The sequence below is a fragment of the Pogoniulus pusillus genome, chromosome 6, assembly GCF_015220805.1.
Source record: "Pogoniulus pusillus isolate bPogPus1 chromosome 6, bPogPus1.pri, whole genome shotgun sequence".
NCBI lineage: Eukaryota > Metazoa > Chordata > Aves > Piciformes > Lybiidae > Pogoniulus > Pogoniulus pusillus.
In genome coordinates, this window is record NC_087269.1 from 44,820,681 (window position 1) to 44,845,055 (window position 24,375).

General features: G+C 42.4%; 1 protein-coding gene across 14 annotated transcripts in view; it reads right to left on the reverse strand.

Annotated features, from left to right (window-relative positions):
* ZMIZ1 (zinc finger MIZ-type containing 1) overlaps positions 1-24,375 on the reverse strand; it is a 359,852-nt gene that overhangs the window by 150,996 nt on the left and 184,481 nt on the right. For all 14 annotated transcript variants that reach the window (XM_064145441.1, XM_064145438.1, XM_064145439.1 and 11 more), the window contains one exon: positions 15,769-15,878. In XM_064145441.1, the coding sequence (XP_064001511.1) occupies positions 15,769-15,828 (60 nt within the window). In that variant the 5' untranslated portion in view covers positions 15,829-15,878. The remainder of the gene's footprint in view (positions 1-15,768; positions 15,879-24,375) is intronic.

The following is a 24,375-nucleotide window of genomic DNA, read 5'->3' on the forward strand; positions in this document are numbered from 1 at the left end:
ATTTTGAGAGGTAAAATCTGGTTTGGTTTTGAAATTTGCATGGCCAGGACAATTTTGTAACTGTTACCTTCATCTCTGCCTTTGTACTGAATAAGCTGTACTCCTTTTAGAGATGCTCAGTAAACTTAGCTGATACTATTACTCACACTGTCATTCCTCACTGAGCTACACTACCAAAGTTTTCCAACATTTTAGCAGGAGCAGAGGGAAGGCACAGGAAGGAAGGAATTCATTTTACATTAATGATCTTGATAGTAATTCCTCAGTTCTGGTAATGCTGGATGTTTCAATGAACTCTCCAGACACAAGAATGAAGAAGTGTATTGAGGAATTATTGGTGCTTTCAGAATACTAGCTTTAGCTGAGAAAAACATGAAAACAAGATGAGCATTTTATCTGTGAGGCACAATATCCAAATACATGAAAATAAATCACTTATTTTGAATCAGCTGCATCATTTGGAAAAACACAACTGCTCATTTCTAGGCTTTTTCCCCCTCCCCTTGTCTCCTCATGTCTGAGAAGCTGCACGTATTAACTCTACACAAATGAAGGGAAAAAAGGTTCCTCCTATGCCAGGTTCTGAGGAGTTTCCAGTCTGTAAGCTTTTGGATCACGTTACTGTAATTCTAATTCAATGAAGGCTCTTGGTCAGAGGCCTTCTTTCAACAGGAGATGACTGACATGTGGGACGTGGATTTTTGAAACAGCAGCAGACAGGCATTTCCAGAAGGCAAGAAAGGCAAGCTGGAGAACAAATCGCACCATACTGAACACACACTGCACTGGTAGGACTCCAGTCACAAATCTCTCAATAGGGAAAAACAAACAAGCAACAAAACCACCCTAAATACTGAAACAACATTTCAAAAAAATCACTGGGAGCTACAAGGTTCTGTACTTGAAAGAGTCATTTAATAATCTGTATGTCTTTGTGAAATCAATTGAGATCCATCAATGAAATGGCCTAAGCAAGAGCAAGATACTGTTTATTTTCACCAGTGTTGCCTTTCAGCAGCTACACCCAACATCTTCTGCTAACACTTACTATGAAGTTTCCCCTTTGAGAAACAAACAGTGTATCTGACTCAGAACAATTTGTATAGGTCTGGGCTAACAAAGCAAAGCAAGCAAAACAAACAAGCAAGAGAAACCAAACCAAACACACACTCACACCAAAGCAACCCAAACCCAACAGAAATCCCAGTGCAGGACCTTAGCACTATGTTTAGTTTTCAGTTTAGCACCACAAAATGCCAGTTTCTACTTATGACAGCACCACTGAAAAGCAGTATCCCTCTCCTAGAGATCTAACCTATTTTAAGTTCGCACTTCCCTCTCCTTTCCCGTGTCAAAGCACGGCTGACATCAACGACTTGTTTGCTCCGCAACTCTCCACCCAGTTCACTGCACAGAGACTCAGTGCTAAGGCACATGACCATAGCCTATTTCTTCAATGCAGCAGGTATGCTGAACTCCTGACTTCTTAAATGCAACTATGCAACTGAAACTCTTTTATAACCTGGCTGAGCAAGACAGGCAAATCTATTAGCCATTATAGGCCAAAAAGCCCCCAATAAACTGTAAGAAAATTTGCCACAACACCAGTGGTTTCCATCTCAGGGGAGTGGAATTGAGTAGCTTCTGGAAGGAGAAAAAAACTGGTCCCATGTGGACACTTCTTGCAATGTCACCTGCAGTTCTGTCTGGGGCATATTTCTCACAGTTTTCTGGCTTTATTACCATCTTAAATTAAGGCTCACCTCCAGTTCTTCTTTTTCAGATTACAGAGAGCAAAGTCACTTTTGTGGAAAGTAAAGAGAAGATCCAGCATGAACCAAAGCATGAAGGCAGGTGTAACTCCTTTCCTCAGCTACATAAGATGACATTCCAAATGCCTGCTGTGATTTTTCATTTATTAACAGCTTAAACACTGCACCCACAGCAAAAAAAAAAACCAATGCCTTTCACATCCTCTCAAAGAAATACTTGCTTCAGAAGAATATTACATCCACTATATTCATCAAACAAGAAATAATGAGGGTTTTTTTTAAGCTCTGAATCCAAGATACAAGTACAAAACAAAGCTTATGCCAAATCCATCCATCAGCTTTGTTGTGAAGTATTTCCCATTTGTAGTTCTGTCCTCTAATTACTGGCAGCATTTGGGTAGAAGCAAGACATGTACTACGCTTCATGTAATCAAGGGGAAACAAAACAAACATACAATCACCTCATTACTAGATGGTGTAGAAAAAACTAACAGTGACCCAGATCTGGTAAAGATACACTTTGGTGTATCTTCAAAGCTACTGGTAAAGGTCCATGTAACACCACCATGCTTGCAAGCAATGGTGTTTTCAACAGGTGGAGAGCATTTGCATGAATAGAATCTGAAGCAGAGATGCACAAACCCAGTGAGCTGAATAAATTGGTTCTTTACCAGATTGCTTTCAGTATCATCTGCTTTTTAGAAGGCCATTAGTGAAACATGACACTTTGTATTATTTCAAAACCTAAGAAAAGGTACAGTGTAATCATCAACCCAGGGTAATCAAAATGAGTGCAATCAAAAACCTAATATTTCCTTAGCCTGAATGGAACAAATCACAGAAATACTTGATGCAAGTGACTGTATCATTACTGCAGGGATCACCAGGTGGTGCTTTGAAGAGACAGTCTCTCAGAGTGATTTATTTCTGGGTTTGGAAGGAATCATGTGTTCTTTGTATCACTTCGATTAACAGTCTGGCGTAGGTGGATGGAGAAAACAGCAGAGGACTTTGCTCTCTATTTTACTATGTCCAATGAGTGAGTTATACCAGCAAAGTGTCTTTCTGAGGACTGGGCTGACATTTGAGCTGGATTCCAGAGAGAACAGGAGCATCTACTTGTTGCTCGTGGCTGCTCCCAGCTGAAGTATTTTATTTACACAAGACCAGACTATCTGTGTGACTTAGAGTGGACACATTAGCAGAAGATGCAAGGTACACTAGGACCCAAGATCATTAGCTTCCACAGCAACTGTCTGTGTGCCTGTTCAATGACTTGATGCTGTCTATTCACCCAGAGGGAGAGGAACAATACTCATCTGTGGAGTTACAGATAGTAGCTGCTATGTTGCAATTTTTATTGCAAAGATTTCAGAATGTGGCCACTTGTTACTCCCTTTCAATTAGCCAATGATGAAAAGAACTCAATAGGCAAAGCTCTATGTGGAACCAAAAGCATAAGCTTCATCCCTCACATGAATTCAGGCCCCTATGAGCAAAATAGACATAGGTAACAAAGATCTTACTTTTTGCAAGAATATTAAAGCACAACTAAGTACTTTTGGTCTACTTAACCACGCCAAAGTGAGTGCAAACCACTTCCCTCAAACAAAGACTAGGAGATGATTTTAGAAGCAGAAACTAATTGTTCACACTGAAATATGGCAAGGACAGCAGCTTTATCTTCTCTAAATGCAGAAGACTGCAACCCAGATGTACGCTCATATATATCTTAGAACAGTGTAGTAAGTAATGGAAAAATAACAGCAAAAATTAAGAGCAATTACAGAGGGTTAACTTTATCTCACACAAGCATCAAGAAATGCTAACATGATAGCAATGGAATGGAAAGAAATTTAAACCTGGACTCTCTATGTTCTGGTTTGTTCCTACAGAAAACAAATGTAGAATTTCAATCTACAAATGATGTATCTCTGGTGGAGGATTTTTAGTTCCTTTGCTGTGGAACACATCAGACTGAAGGCACAGACCTAATTTGCCACAACTTAACCTATTCAAAATGAGATGTCATATAAATAAGTTTTTGAGCAGCAAACTGCTTAACTATGCTAAACAAGTTACTGCATTTGTTTACGTGATGTCTCACCAAATTAGGAAGGCTGACTCAAGTTGTCTGTTTATTTTGCTGAGCTACGTCTGCTCTGTGTCTCGCTCCTTGATTTAATTGAGCTGCTGAAGATAATACAACTTATCACACAGACACTATGCCATGTTGCTAGATTCTAGGTTAATTAACAGTAGCCTACAGTCACTGAATTTCTCACATGGTTAGCCACTTGGACCCTGTCTACTGTCTAGCTTCACTAATCAACAAGTCTGGGAATTCTGCGTTAGCGACAGAATACACCAGCAACACAAGGAGCTTTTGACTGCACAGAAAAAGCAAACACGTCTAGATGGCAGGTAGCCTTCACTCTGCTCTGAAATTAACCCCTTCCTACACACCACGTGGCAAACCTGTTCCCACACACCAGCTGGGCCAATCTCCTGGTGAACCAACTGGGGAAATAAAATCCAAGGCAGCTGCTCCCCTGTCACAAAGTTAGGGCTGCTGTTCCGCAAGCGCTGCCAGCTAACGCAAGCACTGGCGGCTCTCAGCCCGCAGCTCTGCCTTCTCCTGCTGCTCTCCCTCATAGTTCAAGGGGACACACGGTGAGTGGTGAACTAGCCTGATCCTACACTGCAGATTTCACCTGCATTGGCTCTCCAAGATGTCATGTGATGTAGTTCCTTGAGCGTTAGTGCTAGCAGGGCAGACGGCAGCGTGCTACTGCAGCAGCAGGCCACTTCAGGAGCTCACGGGAACAGTCATGGGGCACAGCACATCATCTTTCCATGCTAGTATTAGACTGAAGTTGACCTAAAATTGAGGGCACATTTTCTTGATATACTTAGTCTTATGTCAGGCTGCCCCCAAGAACTTCCCTTCAAACCACATGCTCCATTACTTTCCACTGAAGTGCATCAGACCACACTCACTGTTCTGAACATGAACTCACCTCCCAAATACTGATTTTCAGTCATCTCTTACAGTTAGATTCCCTATGTGACCACACAGTCATCAGACCTGATTCAAAGACGGTGACAGCAAACAAATGTAGGGCTGGGAATGCAGCAGGACAGTGCTCTCAGCAATCCACATTTTGGATCAAATGCATCATGAAACTTCTCCCAAAGGTGGAGCTATACCATCAATATAAGAGGAAGACAAAGCTTTGTTCACAGTATAAACATTCCTCCTTCTCCAGAACACATTTTCTTTCTAAAATAATAGCACTTCTGATTATTTAAACCTGAAGAATGTTTTATTATGATGATGACTATTTCTCACTATTTTCCCTAAAATAAAATACACACAAAGAAAGGTGTCAAAAGGAAATAATGTTTTTAGTGTTCTGATACTGTACATATCTGCTACAGCTTAATCCTCAGACTTTAGCCAAGTCATTAGTAGCTTACACCACAGGTTTATCTATGAGTTCTGCAAAACCTTGCAATAGGATCAGAATTTCAAGTGATACAAATCTTGGTACCAAATCCATCTTTACCAAATGCTGAGCCAGATATTCAGGGTGACATAAATTTTGCTCAGAACTTGTGACATTTGAAATGCAAGCACACACCTCTAAGGTTCACATAACCTGCCTGCTGTTCTCAACTACTGGCATCCAGGTTTTCAAGCCTTTCTGCACAACAAAGGAAGTTAAATTCTCACATGGTTGTGACACTTAGGAATTTAAATCGAAAGAAAACATAAAGTAGTTCTTGAACTTTACACATGTAAGGATGCTCCTAAGTATTAATGAAGAAATCACAGTTCCTTTGGAACTAAACTGGTTGATACTGGCTGAGTGTGCTAGCTTGAAGCTAGCTGGAATATTTTGGTGAGAAGAATTAGATGATGGGCTGTGAAAAGGAAACAATGGTGATGCCTACTTCATTCATAGGCTTGCTGAGATGTATAAAAACAAGAACATAAACACAGATAAAACAGTTGCTCTCTGGCTGCCTGCGCTTCTCTCCCTAACCTGCTGTCTAATCCATCTGCTTTCTAACTCCCCTGGCCAATTCTCCAAACTCACCTTGAATGTAAGGCAAAGTCTGGGATAAGGTAGAGGGGTGGAAGGGAGGTGGAATGGTGGTTGGGAGGCCCTCCTGGGGACTCAGGTTTCTGGGAGGGCTGCTGTATTTCTGTATTACTTTTTTAAAACTTGTATATTTCTGGATATAGCTGCAGATATTGTAAATATCTGCTTGTATATTCTGCTAAGCTGTAAATATAAAGCTTCATTCAATTTCCAGCTTGGCTGAGTCTAGTGTGGGTGATTTCCTAAGGGGGGGGGGGAGAGGGGGCAGGTAACTCCCAAACCCTCATACTGAGGAAGGACCTGACTTTTCCAAACCTCCATGACTTTTCTAACTCTGATGCATATCCACTCCGACCCTTGAGGGACAGGATTTGGTGTCCAGGTGCCTTGGCAGATTCCATCAAGCAATGTAGACTTCTTTTTTCTATCTTAATATTCATCCAGATATGCCTGCATTCGTGTGTAATGAAAATGTACTGTTGAACTGAAGCGGGGCAAAGAGGACTAGAAAACAAAGGAACCTGGAAGGGAATAGCCAGGGAGAACATAAAAAGATTATATATCCTTCAAATGAAACAACCCAGGAGCAGAACAACTGTGGTCCTGCATGCTGGGCAAAGGGCGTTCAACTCCCAAAGGAAAGCTAATCACCTAAAGAACCTAAACAGGATTCCTGATCAGACACCCTTGACACAGCACTAGCAGGGGGAGACAAGGCTGGTCTCCGTTATTAGTCAGCACACAAGTATGTTTCCCACTAGATCTAAATTTGATAGCTGACTGGGCACCATAAGGACCATGATTTGCAGGACCTGAAACTCAGCAAGAGTCTTTAGGTGCCAATGCACTACTGGAGCCTTTATTGCTTAAAAAACTGAGCAAGCCCCACGAGCAGGCTCAAACAGGAACTCTTCTCCCTCTCTTACACAAAAGCTTCTACTTCAGATCCCCATGCATCCTCTATCTCTCTCTCTCTCTCTCTCTGCAACAGAGCTCAGGGGATGCTACATAAATACAGGACATTAACCAAGGATATGCCTTAAATGTAGCAAACTGTAATCTGAAATAGCTGAAATAGTTTCTCCATTGCTTTCCTACAGACAAGCCTGACTACACAAAGGCCTTAGCCACAGGCTGCTATACTCAGTGTATTAAAAACTCATCTGCAAGTCAAGATTCAAAACAAATGGCCCTTTTCTTTTTCAAGAGGATAGAGGGGAGTATTGAGCTATTTTCTGTCTGTTGGGAGTGTGATTTTTGTTTATCTCGATACAGTTTTATATAGTTTAATTCTCTGTAGTCCCCTTCAATATCAAAGATTGGTTTATTTATAAAAAAATTAAAAGGATCAAGCTGTGCATTTTGTATTCAGATAATTCTCCCCTTCTGATTTAGTGTTTGTGAGATGGAGAGATCCCTAATTAATAGAATTAGCTTGCACTTACATGGCTCATTCCATTGGAGGCTTTATAAATATTTTATTACTCTCACATTTTGAGAAGCACTAGATAAACACAGAGAGATTTAAACCATGTTAGCCATGCCTACTTATAAAAAAAAACCAAAACAACAAAATCCAAAAAAAGAATGAAAGGGAGTCACTTTTGCCCTGTTTGGCCACTGCAGCTTCTTGTTCAAAGGAAAAGAGTAAATACTGAGCAAACACCAGCACCTTTTTAGCGGGTATTTTAACTACATGTAAAGACTGGGTATGATGAGCAGGGGACTCAACACTAATGACAGAAGATCACAGGCTCAACAAATGAGAAAAGGAACAAGTGAAAACTGCAAGTGTAACTGAACTGCCATAAGGCAAGCTGTCCAGTTGTGAGCTGTAAGAGAACAAGACCTGTACTACTGCAGACTTCCATTGATGCTTCTTGTACACTTTCAGCACTAAGTGTTTGTATAAATCAGTATTGGTTTGAAAAAAGGTGAATGCCTGGTAACTGAATAGCTTTGTTCTGCTCCCTGGATCTCCTACATCATTCCTCTGGGAGGAAGACTGCACATCTGTGTGAATGTGCTAGTAGAAAGGAAAGATACTGCAACCTTGGCTTGTTCCTGAGTTCCACACAGTGTTAAGAAATGGATTCAATATTCTGGTCCCCAAGCACCATATTTAGAAGAGCTAAAGCAAAAATTACTCCCCAAATCTGCTGATCAGAATTACCTCATTACCTTCCCCCTCTGTACCTGTAATATCTACATAACTACAGTATGTTTATGACACATTTTGATACATCTTTTCGTTACATAAAGCAAACATGCAGCAAACTGGAACTTCTATCGTAAACTCATCCACTTCTGTTCCACCTAAGACAAAACCATGACTTAAGGTTAAGACAAAACCACTTTGATATACCTTTGTGTTAAATAAAGGAACGTGCAGCAAACTGGAACTTCTAGCATGAACCCATCTACCTCTGTTCCACCTAAGACAGAAACATGATTTAAGGGCCTCAAGGCTGCGATTCAGCTCTGACTAAAGATGGAAATGGGGCACACTGGTGGCAACATGTCATCTTGTTAATTCACAGATAGATGGAATACAAGTGCCCACTTCAAACTTCATACCCTTCTTACCACCAGCATGTGGACTGCTGTTATGCCAACTGAGAGCACTGAGAACAGTATATTTCACAAAAGACTCCAAATAATCAGAGGGCTGTGAATGACTGTTTCCTTGTTCAATCACAAAGTGAGATTTTATGGGGAAAAAAAAAGTCAAGGAACAAAAGGCACAACTGTTTGTTCTTTCTCTAAGGTCATGATGAGTGATGCAAGGTTCCAATCTCTCTTTAAAATTGCAATTACAGCTGAACTGAATTATGAAATCAGTTTGCCTAACCAGTTCCTTCACTCTTCTTGTCAACTGAAGCAAGTCTTTATCTGTTAGTACCTCCCTACTGTAACACACTCGTGTTAGATGTCTCTCTGAGACTTCTTCAACCCTATTATTCCAACTGACAATGTAAGGACACAGAAGCTTGCTTCTTTCATGCCACTGTGATTCTTCAGCCAGTAGTTTCAGTCCTAAATATCTAAACATATCAGAAGTAATTCTTCTGAAATCAGCAGCCATGCTCTTTCCCTTAGAATATTATTGCACTCTTAGAATAATGATCCATTTAAATACTTGCAATGGGTTTTAGTGATGAAAATAGGCTTATCTGTTCCAGATTGGTTTACCTTACTTCTTTAGGATAACACAGACAAGCAAAAAAAAACAACCAACCAAAAATCCCAAACAACCAGAAAAAAGCTGAGCTTCAAATGACCATTAGAAGATGATTAAGTGAAGGATAAGGGACAGAGGAAGGGGGGCATCTACATAAATAATTCCATGTTTGGAACCATTTAATAAATTGAGGTACATATCACAGTGTTTCAAGAATTCTGGACTAGTGCTCTTTTGTTTCATGCAGTTCTTACCATATTGAAGTGTTTTGAAGACATTAATGAAGTATTACAGCAACTCTTTACTGGAATACTATTGTCAGTAATGCATCCTTTAAAACTAAAGAACACTACCCAAGAGCATAAAGTGAGTTGATGGCAAGGATAAAAAAAAAAGCACCTGGTCAAATTCATCTGACTTGTCTACCCAAGCAACTTAAAAAAGCACACTGAAAATGAATACATTCATTAGTTTTCTGAATTCCAGGAGAAGAAATGCACCTAACTTGAAAATAATCAGCAGCCCTCAATATACCCAAACAGCATCACATTTGTTGGACACATTATGTTTCCGGAAGGAGGGAAGGAGGGAGGAAGGGAAGGAGGGAGGGAGGGAGGAAGGGAAAGAGGGGAGGAAGGGAAAGAGGGGAGGAAGGGAGGGAGGAAAGGAAGGAGGGAGGGAGGGAGGGAGGATAGACATCTACTAAAGCAGCACTGATGGACCATTCAATCAATAACCTGGAACATTTCAGGCCTGCTGAATGGCTTTTTATGGAGAAGAAAGATCTTTTTCACCATTAGCCTTACTACTATGTGCTACTTCATATTTACCTGCTAGAAACTCTGTGACACTTACATGGACTAAAACCAAAAAACACATATTCTACATAAATGTGTCCTTTGTAAGAATACTCCTCATTTTCAGTTCCTCACCAAAAAAAAACCCCATCATGAAGCTTTATTAAAACCCTTTCAGCTGTAATTTCATACTAGTCCATACTAACTGGTCCAAAACGTATTTAAAAGTACACATTTAGGACTGATGGACATTTACATGAGCCTGCAACAATAACACTGAAGACCAAAAGAATTGGTTCAAAGATTTCAGGGCTTAAGTGTTAACAGTTATGTAAACATACAAAGAAATCTATTTTCCTCTGACTTGCAAGTGACCAAAACCCCCCGAATCACACAGCAATTACAACTTTTAGCATATCTCCCTGAATGGCCAGCTAAGCATTATAAAGCAATTGCAGCCACTTGGCAAGCTTTCTTGAAGGGGGAAGAAATACAAATGTCTCTCTAGAAATCAACTACCTGATGTGTGTCTCAAGTTAAGTGGGCTTCCCTGAATGACCCATCATCATTTGATGACACTGCTCATGTCGTGATGTATCCTGTGACAGAAGCAGCAGAAACTTCTCTTCTCTGTTCTCACTACGACAAAGTATTTCTGCCATCAGAAAGCCTTTTCATGCTTCCCTTTAACCTCTCACTAAAATTTCAGCACAGCTTTACTATGTATCCTGACAATCATCCTTAGCACAGCAGGAAGACAGCACCACCTCTTCTGAAAGGGATGGCTTGCTTGTAAACTTAAACACAGAAGGAGTTTCTCTATCTTCCTCTTTACAACAGTTATCAGAAGCAATGTAAGGAAACGTTACAAAGTTTGACTGTCAGCAAAGGGAAACAACAAAGAATGAGAAGTACCCAGATTTAAAAGAGCTGGGAGTTTTTTAAACAGACCCATCACAGTGAGAGCAGAGATCACAGTATCACAGTATCACCAAGGTTGGAAGAGACCTCACAGATCATCAAGTCCAACCTCCAACCCTTTCCCACAGGGCTCAAGGCTAGACCATGGCACCAAGTGCCACGTCCAATCCTGCCTTGAACAGCTCCAGGGACGGCGACTCCACCACCTCCCCGGGCAGCCCATTCCAGTGTCCAATGACTCTCTCAGTGAAGAGCTTTCTCCTCACCTCCAGCCTAATTTTCCCCTGGTCATGCAGCCCACTGATTTCGCCTAACATTTACTTGCATGGTTAAGGAAAATAATGGATGGTGTTTCATTAAAACCATCTCTCTTGTCTATCACAAATAACAGATTAATAAAACTGGTAAATGCTCTGTTGAGATTTCCTGTGTTGTTTAGAAGGCTGTGCCTGGGCTATGGGCACCTGCAGAGCCCCCACATTTAAATCTGTGTCCACCCAAGCAAGTTCTTGCTGCCCCACTGCTCCACAGTGGATGACAGATCAGAGTCACCTGAGCCATGAGTACTCAGCAGACAGATTATTACTGCAGCCTCCAATAGTGCAGTTCTCAGGGCTTATCAGGTCTCTGGTGAGCACAAAGGAATTCTGTGATTTTGCTTGTTTTGTGATTTTGTTTGTATGGATAAAAAATTACAGAAAAGAAGTCCACAGCTTGAAGATCCAGCCTTCTTGAACACACTCTGAAGAGTCTCCCCTGTCATGGCAAACTAATTGCATGTGGAAAGGGAAGCATGTTACTTGGGCTTTTTCCCCTGTACATCAAAAAAATTATGTTTGATTTTAAAGCAGATACACTTACAAATACTGAGGGAGTCAGCTACAAAGAGACCACACAAGCTGTTCCAGCCTTCCACAGAAGTCTGGGATTTTTTAAAGCATAAATATACAGCCACCTCTTCAGTTTGCCCTTTCATCTATTCTGAAACACTTCTTAACACACACACACACACACTTACTTCATTTCCTAACTAGCTGATCATATACAAGTTCGGGGTTTGTAGCTTTAAAGCGCTAAGAAAGATGAAGGTAAAACACAACTTTGATCCTGGAACAGAAGTCAGCAAGGATATTGTGGGTGTCTAACAATTCACAGAGCTAGGAAGAAAGAAGTCTGTCCTGACCCTGTGTTGAAACCTGACAGAGCTGAAGAGGCACACGGATTACCATTTATAGTGTTTTTTCAGGAGCTGGGGTGAGGGGCAAGGAGGGTGGCAGACGGCAGACAGCTCTTGGTCTGCATGAGCACTAGCTGCCAGTGAAGTTATAAAACAGAGATGCTGAGTGCCAAGGAAGGATGTTTTCCTCCCCTTCTTGCAATGCACCTTCCATGCCAAGGCTATGTTAATTGCTCTGAGAGCACACGTCTTCTGGGTAACAGCAGAAGTGCTTGCTCACAGCCTGGGAATAAGTATAAAAGACTGGAGACTAGGGAAGAAAAGGCAGGGGGATTTTTATCTGACCCTTTAGTTAATGCCCCAGATTGGTGAAGATAACATTGCTATGGCCACGCACAGCAATGGCCATGCTGCTTTGCTAGCAAAACCACTGTGCATGTAAGAGTGTGTGGTCCAGTTCTCTATGGGCAGAGAGGAAATGATGCCACAGTATGATGTTAACCTCACCAGAAAAAGGCCTGTCTCAAAGAACAGGGTAAATGTCTCCAACTTGGAAACTTATGACCCTCTGACAGAGAGGTGAGGCTCCTCAAAAAAAAAGGGTCGAGTCAATTTCTCCACCATAGCAAAGGTAACAGCACAAGATACTGGAACTACAAAAAAGCAGGACCAATATCTTTGCTGAGTTTATAGAATCATAGAATGGTTTAGGTTGAAAGGGACCTTAAAGATCATCTAGATGCACCCCATGTCATGGGCAGGGACACCTACCACTAGGATTGGGTTGCTCAAAGCCCTGTCCAACCTGGCCTTGAACACTTTCAGGCAGTGTACATTCATCCTCTTGGTAACCTGTTTCAGTGTCTCCCTACCCTCATGTAGAAAATTTCTTCTTGTCCTAGTTAACTACACCTTTTCCTGAGATGAAAACAGAAGCATCTGCATTATCTTAATTGAGCCTATACAGAACGCATAGGCTCAATCCACAAATCCACAAGCATGCCCAAGAAGGACACCTCTGTGTTGAGCATCCTTTGCTGTCTCACAGAACAGAGTAGCTACACAAGCATGCTCCTGCCTACCAGAAAATCCTTTCTTTCTTCTAGACGGGGTTAAACAAACCCACAAATGCTCCAAGAAAGGCTGGCAGGTCTGACCTTCCCCTTGGTTTCCATTGCTGAAGAAATAACCTAGCTGCATATATAAATCAGCACTATATAAAAATTAAGTTAGGGGGTTATTTCTCTAATTAGAATACAAATGCTCTAGGTACAGAAACCAACAGCTCTAGAAAAAAGGAACAGAGCAGCATCTTCCATTTGTGTCCATTTGCTCTGAAGGTCTATGCTTACAGCAGCAAGGTTAAAAGACTCTGCAAGTTGCTTCATTCTTTATCCGATGAGCTAGGTGGGACAAAAAAGACACCAGTTTGTGCCAGTCAAGGGTATGTTTTTTTCTGAACCAGGTAGTTTTTTGTAAGAAACTAGGATCAAATCCTAAAATTCATATTTCCCTAAGGCCTAGAAAGCAGCAAGAGATGCATTAACTTTCAGCACACAGTGACAAAAGAAAGAGCAAGCCACCACAGACCAACACTGGATTATGACCAGCAATTCTTCAGGGACAGATTTCTATTCCTGCTCCTTGACCTACAAACCAGCATTGTTTGGTTTATTCTGAAATCTTCTCTAACAAAGGAAACATGGAAAGAAAAACCAGCTGGTTTAGGTATATAATTTTTTGGGTTTAATCTCTCAAAGTATCTGCATGGCCAGACTTAGAAATAAACACACATTTTCTGCTTCTTGCATTGCAACACATTCTAGAAAAGATAAATTTCTACTAATATGTAAGAAACCATTATGATGAAGACTGCCAAAATAAACAGAATAGAACTGTAGAATGTCTCAAATTGGAAGGGACCTATAAGAATCATAGAATCAACCAGGTTGGAAGAGACCTCCAAGATCATATAGTCCAACCTAGCACCCAGCCCTAGCCAGCCAACCAGACCATGGCACTAAGTGCCTCATCCAGGCTCTTCTTCAACACCTCCAGGGACGGTGACTCCACCACCTCCCTGGGCAGCCCATTCCAATGGCAAATCACTTCACTTCACAAAGTGAAGAACTTCCTCCTAACATCCAGCCTAGACTTCCCCTGGCACAAGTTGAGACTGTGTCCCCTTGTTCTGTTGCTGGTTGTCTGGGAGAAGAGACCAACCCCCACCTGGTTACTACCTCCCTTGAGGTCCAACTCCCTCCTCTTTGCAGGAGACTACCCAGAACTAAATTATATGATTAAGAGTGTCATCTAGACAAACCTTGAACTTTAATAGACCTGCTGCTGGAACCACTGTGCAGGGCAACTTGTTCCAGCTACTGACCACCCTCAGTGAAGAAGCTCCTCCTAGTCTCCAATCTGAACTTCCTCTGACACAACTTCATTCCATTTCCTTGTGTTCTATCACTGGTCACCAAAGAGAGATCAGCACTCTCCCTTCTGCTGTCCCCATTAAGAAAGTTGTAGAAAAAAAGAAAATAAAACAAGTTTTAAACCTTGACTGACCCAGTACTATCCTCATGCCTTTCTCCCACCTCTCCTAAGTGCCTGTGTTTAAAACACAGAGAAATCTATGAATTGAGAAATGTTGCACTCCTTACAGCAGCAGGCAAAAGCAAGCAGGTAAGTTTATAACTCAGTTAGTACAACTATTAAACTGAAACAGCAGACTTTGGCCTCTGAACATGTGGGCTGAACTAGCAGATAGGTTGGACTCAATGATCTTGAAGGTCTTTTCCAACAGGGTTAATTCTGTGATTCTGTAAAATGGCTTAGAAAACTGGTAAAAATTATTTGGGGACATTATTTCACAGAACAATGTCTTTCCATTGTTTTTTTCCATTGTAACTCAGAAGATTTCAACCAGTTCCAAGAGCTCAATTTTGGAGCTCACCTCACAGATCCAGCTGGGATAACCAATCTTGAAACTATCTGCAGTTTGCATGTATGCATCTGTTTGCTGCATGCACTGGTTGAGAGATTGAAATAGGAAATATCATCATGAAAAATCATTCTCTTTCTCACCTCCTCTACACAAAGGACCATTGCTATGAATTTTCTGTAGGGATTATTGTATGTGTAGAACAGCACATGCAGGGGCATGGGGGGATATTAAGGTGCCTGCAATGCCAAAGAGCAAAGTCCAATAAAAGAAGGATGAAGCAGGGAAAGATGGCACCTGTTCATTCCACCCTTTCCCTTGGTTATAAAGGCATTTGTAAGCGCAGTTGCAGTGAGTAAGGGTTAGGTCTCACAGCCTTTCAGTGAATCATAAGGGCCCTTCATTTTCAAATAGATGCTTCTGAAAATTTTATCTTGCCTACAAAAGCTTTTAAATCTTCAAGGAAACTGATCCACTCAAGTACTTGGAGATATGCCAACCATCCAGGCAGTGCACGTCTCAGGTCAGATACTGGGTTAGAATCCAAACCGGCCTGAAAATTTTGTATCACTGTGCTCACAGCACAAATATGATGGCTGCCTGCTGTGGCACCTTCAGGGCAAAGCTGGCACCACTTTGCTTTCAGCTGAGGCAGAGTTGTTTAGTTTTCAGGCTGAACATTTCTCAGAAAGGTGAAAGTTCAGCTTTTGAGGTTTATAGACCAGCCCTCACTGCAGATACTCTCCTCTTCAACGAGATTACAATGTCTCTAGCGACAAGAGATAAACCATGATGCACAATACAGCACAAGCTGCCACACAATATGCAGTACTCATCTAGCAGCTATGATCTCCACCTTCAGCTTACCTGTTTTATGCACTGCAGCCGATCATTGGTCTGCTGTATATGCCTGTCCATAGAATTCATTTTGATTGTCTCCACTTTCTTCTACCTGAAAGCCATTAAAATCCCTCGATCTGCAAGACAAAAATGACAGTAACGATCACTGAGCATAGTCTATGCACTTCTACTGCCTAAATAATGAAGAATCCCCTGATCACACTGCAAGATATAATAACAAATAATAACAACAACAACACTGGTGATATGTCTTTTGCAAGGCCAAGGATATGGAGATCCTTTGTAATCGTCCTCTACATGGAAATATCTCCCAGCAATTTAAAACGATTCAGATATGGCAGAATATGATATGCTCAGCAATAACAAAATGTATTATGAAGACTCTGAATTTTTGTACTGAAAATAAAAGCAACAGGTAAACTATGAACTGTCCTTCAGCTAGCAGATCTACTTAACCCTTGAAACAGACAAGAAGAAGTAGATTCACAATACAACAAAGACTTCTAAGAAATTCGTAGCCAGGGGGAGGGGAGAGGGGGCAGGTAACTCCCAAACCTGCACAAAAATCATCAAATGAAAACCAGCAACAAGTTATGCTCTAAAGAGCAAACCTGCCATTCCCTAAACCCGCCACCAATGCTCATCATGGTGAGTTAGATTTGTGGATACAGTTTGGTGTCCACTGCTGCCATCAAGGTGAGCCTGTCCCATGTATTTGTTCAGCCTGTTCCATACATTTGTTAACACTTTCAGAACTATGCTTTACATCACACTCCATAATCACACATATGTGGCTCCTTGTCAAGATAATGACATGTATTTGGAATCATGAATGACACATCTGCTGTTTACTTTCCCCTGTGTCCAGACTGAGGTAAGGAGTTAGCATAGCACAAACAGCTCTACTGACCTGAAAGGCAGCAGGAATGCCCAAAATGTCACTGAAGCATGGACCAAAAGCAAGACACTACAAGCACAAGTAAGCAGAAGTAAGCCTCCTGGTGTGTGCATGGTTTGCATTTCACTGCACCCCTTCCCTCTGTTCACCCTCTCTGGCCTTGCCTCATGGTTTTCCCATAGTGGCAGAAGAGTAGATGACAAAAAGAGAAACCAACAACTAACCAAGACTTCCAGTCCTCAATTCACATTACCAAGCGGTTTGCATTGCGACTTCGACTTACACCGTAAGTAAAGCTGCATGAGACTGCAGTCTATACTGAGTAACTTGAGCAGTCTTAAGTGCATTTTTCTAGAATTCACTGGTCAGGGGCAGAGATGTTTCACACCTATGTATACTCTGCTGTCTCAGCCACTTTCACAGCGGATAAAACGGAGAAGATGCCACAGGTATTGTGCATTAGAACGCAAAACCACTTTTTGGCAACCAATTCCTGCATCCTTTCACTGCAACAGGGCAGTACAGTCTAACTTGTATCCTCATGCTCAAGAACAGAGTGGGTGGAGATTCAAGAATATACACCTCAATGATTTATTTACATAAAACCTTCAATTAGCATAATTGAGGTACTGAACTTGCACAGAAAACTCTTCCTTATGAACCTCTTCAGTGGCACTGAGGAGTTTGTTATTCAGAGAGCTGTCCATGGCAAAACTCTATTCCACTCTCCCTACACGCACCCAAGGGATGGAAAACGTTTCGGTTAACAGTTTGGTTAGAGAAGCTCCTCTACCAAACCAGCACTACCAACCCCAGAAGACTGTTTCCCACCATGGAAACCCTGACTGCATGGTCGTCATGGCAAGACAGACTCCAGCCACAGCATCTGTGTCTATGCTACACACCCACGTGCCATAAAATTTCTGTGCCTAGCTGATTCTATGGCTCCTGCCAGGTTAGTCTCAGAGAAAGAAATCTCTGCTAGACAGTTAAATGAAGTCTTAGAAAAGCAGCTCAAGCTCATAATTTCCAAAGTCAAGCCACAATAAAGTTCAATAAAGCCCTACTGGTAAATAAATTATAATACTTACCAAATGAAAAAGCCAGTTTCACATACAAATACGGTCACTCCATTATGCTACTGTCACCTTCTCACCAGCAAAAGCCAGTCAAAGGTCCTTTAACAAATGTAAATTATGTATTTTATTAAAAGAGTAACAGTCTTATCTGCCTGTAAGACCCCCAGACAGACCTCAGCAGTCATGAAGTTTAATCTCCCAGTGGACAGCAGAGGTATTTGTCAAGAGATAAGCTAGGCCAGACATGACACCACTTCAGCAGTGATCCATCTTACAAGTTGGGACACATTATCTGCATTTTAATTGAGTATCAGGACAGATAGAGAAGGGCATGCTGAAAACAAATACAAATGTCTATGTACACACAGATTTTTGTTGAAATGTTTGAAGAAAAGCATACCAAGGAGTGTGTTTTGTTTTGCTTTTTAAATGAAGTCAGGACATGTTTGCTTAATGAATCGGTAAGCAAAACACCATGCTTCTGGTTAGCTTTGTAGCATCATTTTCAGCTGTTTTGGCATCACCTGTTTAACCTCCTCAGTACCATACAACCACATGAAGGACCTAGGAGCCAAGCTGAAAAGCTATTCCAGCAACACATAGAGAAATGTACTCTAATAGCTAGTGGTATCAGGAGCTACCTCTCGTGTTACCAGCCATACACTTCATAGCTGAGATACTGCAGAGAGCTTTTAGAGAGACAATGGCAATAACCTGAATTCATGCACTATCATTCATGCCAACAAACTATTCTGTATGTTGATTGATAAACTGTGTATATAATACCACACCAATTCTCTGCATTCCAGTTAATCATAAACAAAACTGAAGGTTGCTATCAGCTACCTGAACCACAGCTTACTACTGTATTTGTCCAAATTGTCCTTTCCCCCACAGAGCACAGCTTCTCAAAGCCCACTTGGAAAAGCAGAGGACACAGAACTAACTTGCATGACTGAGCAGGGGCCTGGCATAGCTCTTGGAAGCAGGCCTGGGAGAGCACATTCCTGTGCTCTCCTACACAGACATGCTATACAAGTTTCATCATAGACTCATCAAATTCTATTTCAGAGTTGTTCAGCTACTAATACTGCTCCCATGGAAAAGCACTCTTGGGCTCTCACCCTTCCTCTAGAAGCATTTTCACTTCCATCCTCAAGTCTACTTGTTGTCACACTTCTAGTGCCCTCTGCTCAAACAGTCTTTGCCCTGGCAGGCTTTTTCCACCTCCTCCCACACACTGCTTGGACAGATACCTACCAACCAGCCCTTTACCATGGCCACTTTGCTACTTTCACCAACCCAACGTTGTTTACTCTTTTCTGATCAATAAAAGCCTCTCAGTCCACCAACTCCCCTAGGCAGCATGAACGAAAACAGCCAAAACTGTACAAACAGAGCCTTACCACATTCACTGCCATTAACACTTTGTATGTGGAATACCCTGCCTCGCACCCAGAACATCCATTTTCAAAGCCTTTTCTCTCAGACACATCACAAGAGCACCAAATAGAAGTGTTTTTTTTTCAGTAACCATACTGGCTCGAAGTAATTTCTGCGATTAAAAAAAGCAGAGCTCGTTAGTGGGATTTATTATCTGCAAATTATTCTTTCATGGGCCTCAGCAAGAATGAAAAGATTAAATGTGGAAAGTGAAAATCATCACATGGACCTGAAGTTTTACCAAGGCAGGATAAGCATTTTGACAGCAGACCGTTTTGCTTGGCAGGAAAAGCAGCAGAATTATCTACTACACAGGTACTGCTGTACACCCGTCTGGTTCCCCACAAGCACATCCACCTCCTCAGACTTTCTGTCAATCTCATGGTGATTTAAAAGTAGCAGCAAGATCACCTTACTTGACAATAATGGTGCTTAAGAGACAAAAAGGCTGGCAAGGCTGAGTAACAGCAAGCTTCTGCTTGGCTAAGTGCCAAGCACTTATTAGGTCACAAGTGAAAATGACTTTCAGGGGTCCACCCCTAGCCTCTGGTGCACTCGCATAGAAACCACGCTAAGATTCAGGCGTTGCAAGCAGCTTGAGACAGCAGGGGATGGTGCTGATCGGGATTAAGGATACGCCAGCGTAGAATAGAGAAGGGAATTTTACCCGGTGCTTTGTGACAAATCCTCTCTGTTTGGGGGCCACATTAGCCAGGAAGGTTGCATGCTAGTGCTTTATATGCTATCTCCATCCAAAAGGACAAACACAAATAAAGAGTGTTCCCAGAACCTTCTGGTAATTCAGCAATAAAAAAAAGCCATTCTTCTGCTGGATTTTCTGAGGTAAAGACATAATCTCTCCCTCTCAAAAAGAAAAAAACAACAAAACCCAAACTAATTATTCTTTGCCTTCCTTCTTCCTTTCCCCCTAGCATTTGAGTTTATAGCCCTAGGCAGTAATTAAAGAGCCTTCATTTACATATTTATGACGTCTCCAAAAGAGAGAATGTATTTTTTAAAGGCACAGATGTATCAACTTGTTAGGCTTTTTCTAAACCCTAAAAACACTTGAATCCTTTTTCTCAGACCATTACTACAAAACTTTCTTTACTATTGAAAATAGAATGAAATTATGTAGCAGATATAAGAAAGAATTTCATGTTCTTCTGCTACACTCTGTGTTGGATGAAGTTCACATTAGGAGGCTGCAATTACTGTATGAGAAACCTGAGTTCCAGTAAAGCATTTAAGAGCAATTCAGTTAAACCAGGTCCCTACCAATTGGTAAGGCAGCCTAAGCATTCTCTTTCAAAACCCCATCCAACAACCATTTCAGCACTGCTTCAAAAGACTGACATACCTAAGAAACTCCTGCAGTTGGAAAGTGACTGTGGTTTCTCTGTGGTGACTGCTCTGAAATAAGCTCTTCTCACAAACAAAGCTGCCGTCCATTGCAAGAGCTCCGCCACCCTGGGACCAATGGACGATGGAAACCTGCTCTGAGATCCAGCAGCACCAAGTTATGCCAGGTTTCCACAGGGGACCAGCACACTGAGAGTCATCCTTTGGGGAACCGCAGCTGCTATAATTAACACGACCTAAATTGGACCCACTTGGAACCACTGATAGAAGAAGCACATAGAAAGAAAAAAGACACAGAAAATTCCCTTATCAGCCAAGAAATTTGTTTTTTAAAACATGTCTGAAACATGAAACTAAGAAAAAGAACTGTTCCCTAGGCAGAAATTCAATATAGCAGCTCTTAAACATCCCTTTTCTGCCAGGCCTCTCCTACCACAGCACAGACGCTGGTTAATATCATTTATTTAGTCATCTAATACTAATAATTTTCTGCATGTCTCCAGTGCGTTGAGGGCCATACACGAGGGCAGGCCGTTTTTATGTAGTTAGTGACTTTGATCGATCAAGAAGCCAAGCTACGGTAAGGGCAGGACAAGACTGCGCCGGTTGAAGGAGTCCGGGGGAGCGCGGGGCAGGGAAGCCGGGCGCCTGGGGCAGCTCCGCCGCCGCCAGGGCAGGCAGCGCCAAGCGAAGACGTCGGCATGCCGTGCGCTGCGGCTCGGGCAGGGCAGCCGGGGCCGCGGAGCTCGCTCCCCGCCGCACCGGCAGAGGGCGCCGCAAGGCCGCGCCGCCGCCCGCCCGCCCGCCGCGGGGCGCTGGGCCCCGGCCCGGCCGCAGCATCCCTGAGAGAGGCGGGGTGCGGGCTACTGAGCAGCGCTACGGAGACCGCGGGGCGCAAAAGCCGCGTTCCGCCGCCTGCAAGCACGGATCCCCGAGGAGACGGGTCAGAAATAGCCCAGCAGCGCTCGGGAGCCTGTCATCGCCAATGATAAATTAAGGAACATCAGCTCCCTCAGCGCCCGGTCCCGGCGATAAAACGCGGTCCTCAGAAACAAAACCCGTTCTCTTTACGATTGACGTTTCCCTTAACGTTAAACACATCTAAAGAAGTTGTTTCCTGGACTGCTATAACATACTTCTCTGTGTATGCATACATCAATACTATCCTAACGTAACTGCATGTAATGCATTAATTCCCTCTTCAGTAAACGCCTAAACACACAGACTTGGAGGCAGACCTCACAGGTAGGATGCAGTTCAGCAAACAAGCATGGATGGAGGCACAAATGCCCAGGCACACGTCCTCACACAAGAGTACAAGGTCAGCTAAGCATGATTTCCAATTAAATAATCAATCAAAGATGTTGTTAGAGATGATCTTCGGGAAGAAGCTTAGTAGTGACAACTATTTTATTTGCTCCCCTAGAGAGGGCACAACAACATAACAACAAAACGTCTAAAATGCCAGGGCAAAGGCCATTTTAATCATTAAACATTCGAAAAAGGAAGTTGTTTTAATAAAGCTCTATTTGCCATAAGCTGCTAAGTAGCTACTATTGTTGGCTTTGAGCTACTAAAAAGGGCCAGATGTGAGACAAAGCAGCGTTTGTTATGCCGGGTGAGAAAGAATAGCTATTTGTGCTGTGCCGCTTTCCATTGTTGCTCTACAAACGTGCAGTAATCCCCAGAAGACTTTCTATCATCTCTGCCTGCGAGAGAGGGGAAGCGAGCCTGCGCCTGTGTGTGGGCTGCCGGCAGGCAGGGCTTCAGGCAGGTGGGAGCGGGTTCTTGCAATGGATGGTGGCTTCAGCTGCAAGGCTTGGCAGCTTCCATGGGTTTAAGGAAGCTGTTTCTGCCGCTGCGTACTCAGGAACGTTTTTCTATACGGAGCCTATTACATGCAGGCATGAACAGCCAGGCAGATACACACAAAAGCAAACCCACACATGCTCCTGAAAAAAAGACAGCATGACAGCTTGCATAAGCAAGCCTGCTGGACTCCTCTGGGAGGAGGAGCAGCCGTGTGCAGAAGTTGTTCAATCATGAAGCACATCTGCAGCCTGATTACAAAAGCAAAGGCAGCAGGGCGAGCTGCAAGTGCACACATGGCTCTGGGATATGACCTATGCTTCAAGATTAGACACAAAAATCATTTCTACAAAAACTTCCACTGTAGAAGTGGGTGATCATCTCTAGCTAAGGAGAGCTCTCCTTTGGGCCTGGACAAGCTGGTCACCAGCCAGCGCTAACCAGAAAGCATATGAACTGCCTCCTGCACTGGCAGCCCTCACCTCCAGCCCGCTGGCTGAAATGACTGGTTTCCTCAGACCCAGAGCAGCAGATGCACAGCCCAGTTTCGGGGTAATTGCCCTGCTGCGTGCTTATATTACAAGGTTGGTTTCCCTGCATTCCACCCAGCTCCTGGTGTCATCAGCTCTGTCAGCTTGTTATCTTTAGGGAGTGCACGGAGGAAAAAGGACACTGCGGTTTAAAGCAGCAAGAGATAATAACACCAAATTAAAGGCAAAAGTGCACAGAAGTGTGCTCCTGAGGAGCCAGGGCTCACAGACTTGCTGTAGCGCTCTCAGAGGCTTTGCACACTCCAGTGTAGGCAGATCTACTAGAACAAACACTGACAGTTCCATAGCAGAATCCACCAATCCAGTGGTTTATTAAGTGTACTGTAGCTTGCAGGTAAGAAATGCTAATCCTTATCAGGACAGCTACAAGCAAATGAGCCATCCCTAAAAGCTTGCAGGGTTGAGCTCAAATCATGTCATAACCAGTGTCCCTGATCATTCAACACAACAGTGCTGTAAAAAATCCCTCCCTGATAAATTGCAAATTCCTAAACTGATACAGAATCCAGCATCTCTTCCCACCTTTCAGGCTCAGTGGGAAGACTGAAGAGGAAATCAGGTGAGCATAAGAGCTGAAAAGGATTTGCATTCTGGCATGTGATGCTCACTTATTTCCTTAATGAAAGCTCATTCTCTCAGAGGTTCTGTGTTAAGATGTAAAGCCCTTGTTGAAATTTTTTTGTGTTTGCCTACTGAATACTGTTATACTCATGAAACATTGCTAACATCACATAGCTTACATCCATTCTAGGGGCTGAGTTGCTACCAAAAAATGTATATCAACTCAACATTTTTCTGCTTGAGAGACATTTGTCAGATACTAAAGAAAGCTGACTGGCTTGGGCATACTCATCCAAGTTATTTGCTTAAAATGTGAATGACAAGCCAGAAAAGGTAACCTAACACAAGCATTCCTGAAGGTCCAGAGGAAAGTGACACCCAATCAGTCTCTACAAAGCTGGCCTCAGAAGCAGAAGAAAAGAAAAACAGAGAGATGAGACTAGCAGCAAATATTTTTAACACCTTAACAATTACATACCAAAAAATGATTCCATTTTTTATTTGCTAGGCTCCAATAACATCTCTCTTGAACCAGACAGCCTGCTATATAACAGATGAAAACCTCTTGGGCCAGCCCAAAGAAGCGCTCCTGGCAAGCAACATCTCAAACCCACTATGAATTAGAAATGAGAAGGATTTCCATTCTGACACTGAATACCCTCTTATCTGATTAAACTAGCTAGGCATAATTTGGAAGTTGAATTGTACTGTCTGAAAGAAACTGTCTCCTGATTTCTCCTTGTGACACTGAACCACTACAGCTTATATTCTTCATTAGTGGGTGGCAACAGGAAGAACATAATAACCATGTAACTCCAAATTATACAGCACCTGATAAGGGAATGAGGATACATTCAAACTCCTCTTTTTCACTAAGTTGAGCATTGTGAAGCCAGTGGCAACTTCATTT